A 9,597-nucleotide genomic window follows, 5' to 3' on the forward strand; every position below is an offset into this window, starting at 1 on the left:
AGTGACTTTTAAACTAGACAGTGAACCTAACCGCATGCTTATTTCCCCAAAGCCCAAGAAGCCTTTATTATCTGAGTAATGTTAGTTATGCCTCCTCTCCCAATGTTTGCTCTCTGTCACAACAAGGTTTGATCAGAAAGTTCTGCAAATTTGCTCAAAGTACTAAAACACTTTGCTCACAGCACTCCTGCTACATTTGGATTTTTCAAAATCATCCCCTTTAAATCTGATTTCAGAATGCAGAGAAGGAAATTTGGCGCTTTGACAGGGGGACATATTCTCCATGTATGAGATCTGTAAATTGTTAATAAAACAATTAGCATGCTCCTATTCCTGATCTGATGCACCACCTTCTGATTTGGAGACTGTGGATGTTTTCATCTGAAAACTATAAACTTTGATTTCCATGTTGAAATCATAGATGTGCCATTATAAATGGCCTCAATGAACCCTCCAAAAAGTGATCCAATTCTAGCCACATTTATTGGGGATGGATTTTGCTTTATATACGTACAGTTTCAGAACTTTGATTGCATCTTGTATGTCTTACTTTCCCATCTCTGACATATTCTCTTTATTTGCTGAAAAATGATGAAATTCTTGATCCTGTCAGTTGTGACTTTTCTCCTCTCTTTTAAACATGCACTCTGAAGGATTCTGCCGCACCATCATTTTTTGCAGAGTTTGACAAGATGGTGAGTTTTGTAAACATTTATGATTTATTTTTCTTCTTCTGCCTCTACAACCTACCTACATATCTACCTACCTACTCACGTATGCACCTACAGTCATAAGAAACAGAAGGTTTTTGTAATATTCTCTACAGTCCTGTAAAAACTAAGTCCATCCAAGATTCAGAAGCTTGTAGACCCTCTGTTAGCAGCAATAAGTTGCAGTAATGGTTTCTGTGTGACTTCATCAGTCTCTCACATCACTGTGGAGGCATTTTGGCCCACTCTTCTTTACAGCGTTGCTACAGTTCATTGAAGTTTGAAGCATTCATTTATGCACAGCTCTCTGAAGGTTCCACCACAGAGGTCTGGACTTTGACTGATGTTGAAGTCTTTGTTCTTGGACACAGCTAATGAGTCTTCTGAAAGCGAGGTGTGCTGGCTAGAGCCTCTTTTTGACATCTTTGGTGGAACTGCACTGGACAGAGAGCAGGTTTCCAAGGCAGAGGAAGTATTCCACGCAATTGATGATAGTTTCTGCAATTGACATGTTGCATGTGGGTGGATCATGTGAAGTGGTGGTTGTACCAGGAACTTGGACTTTCCAGTGTTGACGATCTGACCGAAACAGGAGTATGCAGAGCAAAAGCTGTCAGGTGGTGGTAAGATGCTTGGAGCACAAGCGAGACAGGTTAAACAGTCCACTTTCAAAATGCTATCTGATCTTTAGCCCCGGGTTGTTTGGTGGAACTTTGTGCAGCATGGCAGCGAGTTGGTGCGAGAACACAACCTTGCTTCAGTCCACACCTGATGGGGAACTTAATCTGTGTTCTGGTGGATGACTCATGCTGTCATTTTGTTGTGTAGAATGACAGCACGAGACCCCAAGTTGAGGAAGGGGTCTGGGAGACTGAAATGTCATAACATGGTCCACATACAGTGGCTTACAAAAGTATTCATACCCCTTGAACTTTTCCATATTTTGTCAAAATTGAACTTTTTGGCCAAAATGCAAAACACTATGAGAATTAAAACTGCACATCACTCTGAACACACCATCCCCACTGTCAAATATGGTGGTGGCAGCATCATGCTCTGGGGCTGCTTCTCTTCAGCAGGGACAGGGAAGTTGCTCAGAGTTGATGAGAAGATGGATGGAGCCAAATACAGGGCAATCTTGGAAGAAAACCTGTTGGAGTCTGCAAAAGACTTGAGACTGGGGCGGAGGTTCACCTTCCAGCAGGACAACGACCCTAAACATAAAGCCAGGGCTACAATGGAATGGTTTCAAACCAAACATATTCATGTGTTAGATTGGCCCAGTCAAAGTCCAGACCTAAACCCAATCGAGAATTTGTGGCAAGATCTGAAAACTGCTGTTCACAAACGCTCTCCATCTAATCTGACTGAGCTTGAGCTGTTTTGCAGAATGGGCAAAAATTTCAGTCACTAGATGTGCAAAGCTGGTGGAGACATACCCTAAAAGACTTGCACCTGTAACTGCAGCAAAAGGTGGTTCCACAAAGTATTGACTCGGGCTTCTCTTGGTTTTAGGCCTTTTCTAAGTTATAGAAAATGAGGAAGAGGGGTGTCAGTTTGTTTATGGTGGACAACCGCTTGCCAGGATGTAGCCCACACTCTTGACCCTCAAAGCCTGAGTCTTTTGCACCACTAGGGAGGACAAAGTTGTACTGAGCTGCCACACACCCGATTTGTCAAGCTGCGCCTTTTGTAACTTGCCCAAAATGGCACAGCCCTCATCCACCATTGCAGCCGTTGAGTGTAAAACATATCCTCCACCTGCTCTGCTGTTGGGGTAATGGGCTTGTATGATGGCAGTCCTAAAATGCCATGTTGCAGACCCGTCAAAGAGTTGTGACGGGTCTGCAAGCCCGATTCACCCAGTACACAATCATACAAGCACATTTTTCCACACCTATGTGCCTTGTGTGACATTCACGCACACACTCACACTCTGATAGATGCATCAGGGGCAACTCAGGGTTCACTATCTTGCCCAAGGATATTTTAATATGCAGACTGGAGTAGCTAGGGAATTGATCCACCAACTTTCCGATCAAAAGACAACCCACTGAGCTGCCCCACGGTCTGACTTTGGTGTGAATTTGCTAGGATGTCCATGCCTGGGAAGATTATGGTATTGTGGTAATACACATCTGAATACTGCAGACCAACAAACTCCCAAAACCTCTGCATTTATATAGGTGCTTACACTTGCTGATGATCAGTTAATCAGTGTATTTGATCATCAGCACCTGGTTGTTACTGACTAACAACAAAGGTGCACTTAGTTTTTCACAGGGCTGCATACAGTATACACCGATCAAGTATAACATTATGACCACCTGCCTATTATGGTGTTGCTGCCAAAACAGCCCTGACCCATTGCGACATGGACTCCACTAGACCCTTGAAGGTGCGCTGTGGTATTTGGCACCAAGATGTTTGCAACAGATCCTTCAAGTTGTGAGGTGGGGCCTCCATGGATTGGACTTGTTTCTTTAGCACATCCCACAGATGCTCAATTGGATTTTGATCTGGGGAATTTGGAGGCCAGTCATCAGGGAATACCATTTCCATCAAAGGGTGTGCGTGGTGTGCAGCAATGCTTAGGTGGTATATGTCAAAGTAACATCCACATGGATGGCAGGACCAGGGTTTCCAAGCAAAACATTGCCCAAAGCATTACACTGCCCAGTGCATCCTGGTGCCAGGTGTCCCCCAGGTAAGGAACGCACCCGGTCATCCACATGTTTGTTTCTATGCAGCTCCATACGCAACAAACTGTGATGCACTGTGTATTCTCACACAGTAGCTCGTCTGTTGGATCAGACCCCGCAGTCCAGCCTTCACTCCCCATGTGCATCAATGAGCCTTGGCCACCCATGACCCTGTCACTGGTTTACTACTGTTCCTTTCTTGGACCAGTTTTGATAGACGCTGACCACTGCAGACCAGAAACACCCCACAAGAGCTGCAGTTTTGGAGATCCTCTGACAGCCTTGACAAATTAATTCTTGTCAAACTCACTCAAATCCTTATACTTGCTCATTTTTCCTGCTTCTAACACATTAACTTTGAGGACAAAATGTTCACTTGATTCCTAACATATCCCACTCATTAACAGGTGCCATGATAAGATAATCAGTATTATCCACTTCACCAGTCAGTGGTCATAATGTTATGCCTGATCAGTGTATATGTACTTAACCTACCTACATATCTGTCTGTCTACTTATGAATAAGTTTTCTTACATCACATATAAATATTTGATAGTAGTCTTGACAATGTATTTATCTCTGCCAGTGAAAAAAAATCTAGTTTACAGTGTGGAAGATACATTTATGAATTATAGCAGGCAGGAAATACTTAAAGACTTAAAGCTGAACTTGTAATCATGTAGCATCCATTTAAATGCTGGGACCTATTATTATGAATTCTGAGGCTTTTAATGAATGTCATACTAAATATTGGGAGCCGAAGTGGCACATTTAAACCATTTTAGAGTTGAATACCATCTTTCTTTGCAAAAGAACGATGTTAACAGCGAATCAAATGAAGCTCTGGAAACCTCAGAGGCTGGCCCACCAGAGCCTGCAGCAGAACAAGACAAACAAGAGCAAGATGAAAGCCCACGTCCTCTTTCCGAAGTGGAACCTGTAACTTCAACTGTGGGCGCAGAGGTGGAAAAACCTCCACCTCCCTCTGCTGGTGAGGTGGATGAATATGGATCTGCTCCTGCTGGTGAGGAAGATGCAGAAAAAAGGGCAGACAGCCCAGAGGAGGAGAAACCTGCTGTGAGTGAACTACTTAATAAAAGTGCTGCCTTTTGTAATAACCTGATCATCATCATCATCATCATCACCATCTTCATCATCATCATCACCATCTTCATCATCACCATCATTATCAGCATTAGAATCATCAAACTGTATCATCATCACAATCATTGAGAAAATCATTTAACTCCACGTTGGAGATGTATGAATCTTGAAGTCGGTCTTCTTTCTGTTTCCAGCCTGTAGCCAGTATATGATGTATGCTGTCATACTGTATATTATGTAAGCACTGCACATTTGAACCCTTTTCCTGATCTTTACCCAACCCCATAAACTTAATTAAATTAAATTCAATTCAATTTTATTTATATAGCGCCAAATCACAACAAACAGTCGCCTCAAGGCGCTTTGTATTGTGGGTAAAGACCCTACAATAATACAGAGAAAACCCAACAGTCAAAATGACCCCCTATGAGCAGCACTTGGTGACAGTGGAAAGGAAAAACTCCCTTTAAACAGGAAGAAACCTCCAGCAGAACCAGGCTCAGGGAGGGGCAGTCATCTGCTGGGACCGGCTGGGCTGAGGGGAGAGAAAAAAGACATGCTGTGGAAGAGCGCCAGAGATTAATATTAATTAATGATTAAATGCAGAGTGGAGTATAAACAAAGTAAATAAGGTGAATGAAAAGAAACAGTGCATTATGGGAACCCCCCAGCAGCCTAGGCCTATAGCAGCATAACTATGGCACACAAAATGTACCTAATGTCATAAAACACTGCTGTTTAAAATCTCAGTGTCACTGAGATTAAGTGATTAAATTCTATTGTTTTTCTTCCCCATAGGCAACAGTTGTATCTCCAGGCTCAGAAAAGGAAGAGCTCAGTGAGGTAGGATCCTCCACTTCTTCTGTTTGCTTTAATAGTCATTTTTATTTTTCATTAACAACATTTAAAGCGCTTTGGGTGGTCAACAAAAGCAGAAAAGTGCTATATAAGAACTAGTTCAGTTACCATTCACCAACATTTAAAAAAAATGCTGCTCTCTGGACTTGTGAATGTTTTTTTTTTTTTTAATGTAAAACAACACAAAGCAATTCAACAATGATTCTTATTTATTCCCTAAACAGACTCCTCCTGCAGAACAGGCAAAAACACCAGCCAGTGAAACAGCTCCATCAGTGAGTATAGCACCACCACTTCAGTTTAGATTAATAAAATAATTATCATAAATATCAAAAAACACCTTAACACTTTAGTATGTTGCCTAATATACTATATATTTTATTTATATAGCACCAAATCAGCAAGCACTTGGCAACAGTGGGAAGGGAAAAACTTTTTAAAGTTTTTAAAGTACTTGGATGAAACTGCTTTGCAGTCAGTGACTGCCCAAAGAACTCATGGACATCACCAAATGCTGTGTTTGCTCTGCAGGCCTTTACTGGAGCACCTTCAGTTACTGCTTGTTTGTGGGTCTCTGCCTTCAGTTATGTATTTAATAACTGTAAAGTTGCTTTGGCTCATTGTCCATCTGCACTGTGAAACTCTGATCAGTTTTGCAGCGTTTGTCTGAATCTGAGCAAAGTACAGCTGTGTTCATCCACCAGGCACATCATAAACACCAGTGACCCAGTTCCACTGGCAACATGCCATAACACCACATCCGTCATGTTAGAGAGAGGATGTGGTATGCTTCAGATTATGGCAAAAGCTAATCTGAACTTCCTGTTCTTGAGTGTAACCAGTGGTTTGCACCTTGTTGGAGACTCTCTCATTTCCATCCACCTCTTGATTGTAAACTTTGATACTGTGCACACAGGCAAAAACTACAAAAACGTGGGTTTGCACAAATGGCCCTTACTCTACATCTGCAAATTCAGGAGTCAAGATTCAAGAGGTTTTTATTATCATCGCAAAGCATGAGGTTGCATGAGAAGGAATGAAAGTAATGAGGTCCTGGTGAAACAGCACTATAACAAGCAAAACAACTAAATCAGTAATACAACTTAAAAATAAAAGCCAAATTTAAAAAACATCAGCCAAGATAAAAGTAAGATTAGAAGCTATAAGAGATATTAATGCACTTTAAGGTGCAATGAGTGTAGTAGTGCAAGAGAGTGTTGATAAATATACAGTCCAAAGGTCAAAGGTTTGACTTTTGACCGGTACTGTTGATGTGACCCATAAATCTTGACTGTTTTCTGCAGGAAAATATGCCAATCCCCTCTGTTGTGATCGAACCCGCCTCGAGTAATGAAGGTGATGATGACCGAGATGTTGACATCATCTCTCCCACTGCCATCAGTGATAATGGGGTGACGACTGAAAATCAGAACATCAAACATATGAGTCCATCCGGGGGAGCCTCTGGACTTCCTGATGATTTTCTTTACAAGGTGAGGCTTTTCTGTAACAGCTAAGCCTTTAACTGAGAGATTAAGAAAACAAAAAGCAGATTTCTAACAAACTGTTAAAATGCTCCACCTAATGTCAGCAAAGATTATGATTATGATTATGGTATTTTCATTCTGCAGGTGGAGACCATGCATGACTTTGAGGCTGCAAATTCAGATGAGCTTGAGCTGAAAAGAGGAGACGTGGTTTTGGTGGTTCCCACGGCTTCAGTGGAGGATCAGGTGAGAAAAGCTGGTCACACAAAAATGAAGTAAAGAAGCTCTTCACCAAGAGTGAAAAACAATATCTTAGCAGGATTATTGTGATGTTTTTGTATGGTTGTTGCAGGATGCCGGCTGGCTCACGGGGATCAAGGAAAGCGATTGGTTAGCATTCGCAGCCGATGCTCAAAAAGGACTTTTCCCAGAAAACTTTACTCAGCGTTTGGAGTAAGACGTCCCCCGACGTGGAAATAATGAGTAGAACTATGAGGAGTCTGTGTCCCAGCCATCGAGTCAGCATGTAGCCAGTCCTTTTCTTGAAAGTTTGTTGTACCTGCTGCAGCTGTCTCCTGGACAACGGAAAACTTTCTCTGGCAGGTGAAACCACTGAAATGAAAAGTCATTGAAAAAACAAAACAAAACATAGTACTCTTCCCAGTTTTCCTGATAATTTAAGCATGATGTGATAGTGTGTTCCACCCTCATGTGGAAGTAAGATATGCCTTTTGTTAAAAGAGAAACAGTTTATAAAATAGTAATTTATTGGTAATGTTGCAACAGCAACACCATTAAAAAGCTGAAACAGTGATTTCTGATGAAAGCAAAAGAAGATAAAGACAAACTATATCTTTGCACTAAGTGTGTGGTAATGATTTTGTTGTTCTGCTGTGAAAGCTTACAGAAACAGTAGTGTTCCGATCTGTTTTTGAGTGCAACACAAAACTCTTGCGTTTCTTTTCTTCTGACACGTCGTAACTGTTACTCTTGAATCACTGTTAATGTATTTCTGTGTTATTATTGGGTGTGTGGTGATTGATCTTTTATTTGGCATATGTGTTGATGAAATAACTCACTGGTGAGTGTTGCTTTGTTTTTGCACAGAAGATACTGGTATTTATTGTGTGAGCTCTGGCACACAAAGTAGTGCAACTCCAGCATGAAAATCCTAAATATTCAAAGTAGATATTCTAAGATGGTGAACAAAGAATTTCTTGAGTGTTAAAAGTAGATTTGCATATGACATATCATCTGAAAATGATGCTTACAAGCCAATGAGAAGACAGCGTTTCATCAAACAGAAAATATTAACAAACCAGTATGCAATTAAATTTTCAGGCTTACATACACTTAACAGTAATGTAGATATTCATCAAATATGATGTCACTTCCTTTGATAGCCAAGTAAAGCCTCACTGTAGACCTTTATTTATGTGATGTACACAGCCTTGAGTTAATTCTGGTGTAATGAATTCAACGGCAACATTTATGTTTGATATTGTACATGGTTCCATGAAAATAAAATAATGAAAAACGATGTGTCGATATTGATAAATTAGTTCAAACGGTATCAACAACGCTAAAAAATGTAGACGGGGGTAGGGAATTCCCATTGGATCTCACACCTAAGACCCAATGGTCTTAAGTGTCTGGGGGATTCATGGTCCTCAAATGGGTCCCTGCAGTTCTGCCACCCACTCCCCCTTGTGTCAGCACTCTTAAGGGTTCAACAGATCACCATTTCTGGTTCCATCTGACAAATGTCTTGCCATCCACTCTCCCAATTTTCCCACCCTGACTCACTGAATGAGACGTCATCTCCAATGGAGTCTGAAATATCAGCTGGGGACAACATTTGAGTTCCACCCCTATTTGTAGCCCAAATCTTTACATGCAGTACGACTAAAATTATATCTAATAAATCCTTGCAAGCTTTGTTTACATGCATACATTTTTATGTGATTTTAGATTTTTAAATTCTTGGATCCTGAACATTCACCCCACTAATTACATGTCTTTGGACTGTGAGACGAAGATGGAGTACCCACACAAACATGAGGAGAACACAAAAACAGATAGTGGATTCAAACCCAGGACCTTCTTGCTGTGAGGCAACAGTGCATACCACTGTGCCACCATGCAGTTAGTAGGATGGGGTTCACTGGTGATTCTAAATTGCCCATAGGTGTGAATGTGAACGCGAATTGTTGTCTCTCTGTGTTAGCCTTGTGCCAGAGTGACGACCTGTCCAGGGTGTACCCTGCCTTTCACCCTATGGCAGCTGGGATAGGCTCCAGCCCCTGGGACTCTGACTCAGATGCCCAAACCACCATGGGCAGAGCTGACACTCTGACGCAGGACAAAGGGAGACTGCAGCAATAAATACACACAGAAAGGTAATGGGGAAGTGGAGACAGCAGGGGAGAACAGGGGAACTGAATCTAACTGACAAGACAAAGGAAGTGAAACTCAAAACAAAGTACAAGGAACACAGACTCACAAAATAAAACAGGAAGTGAGAAACTAAACAGGAGACCCCGACACAAACTAACACAGTAGACTTGACACAAGAGGGGAGGAAACACTGAGGGAGGAATATACTCAAAGACAATGGGAATTAGGAATAACACATTGACGCAATTAGGAATAACAGAGTATATTACAAAAAAACACATGAAGTCATATGAACATAAAATAAAGCAAGAATGAACAAACTAATAACTAACTCACTA

General features: G+C 41.4%; 1 protein-coding gene across 6 annotated transcripts in view; it reads left to right on the forward strand.

The window, feature by feature from the left end:
• amph (amphiphysin) overlaps positions 1-8,402 on the forward strand; it is a 31,974-nt gene extending 23,572 nt beyond the window's left edge. For 4 of the 6 annotated variants that reach the window (XM_030751303.1, XM_030751306.1, XM_030751304.1 and 1 more), the window contains 7 exons: positions 654-695; positions 4,227-4,490; positions 5,316-5,360; positions 5,600-5,650; positions 6,680-6,868; positions 7,007-7,108; positions 7,215-8,402. In XM_030751303.1, the coding sequence (XP_030607163.1) occupies positions 654-695; positions 4,227-4,490; positions 5,316-5,360; positions 5,600-5,650; positions 6,680-6,868; positions 7,007-7,108; positions 7,215-7,319 (798 nt within the window). In that variant the 3' untranslated portion in view covers positions 7,320-8,402. The remainder of the gene's footprint in view (positions 1-653; positions 696-4,226; positions 4,491-5,315; positions 5,361-5,599; positions 5,651-6,679; positions 6,869-7,006; positions 7,109-7,214) is intronic. The other 2 variants (XM_030751307.1, XM_030751308.1) reach the window with 1 other exon arrangement.
• Positions 8,403-9,597: the final 1,195 nt, after the last annotated feature.

The sequence above is a fragment of the Archocentrus centrarchus genome, chromosome 17 (genome assembly GCF_007364275.1).
Source record: "Archocentrus centrarchus isolate MPI-CPG fArcCen1 chromosome 17, fArcCen1, whole genome shotgun sequence".
In the NCBI taxonomy this organism is placed as follows: Eukaryota; Metazoa; Chordata; class Actinopteri; order Cichliformes; family Cichlidae; genus Archocentrus; species Archocentrus centrarchus.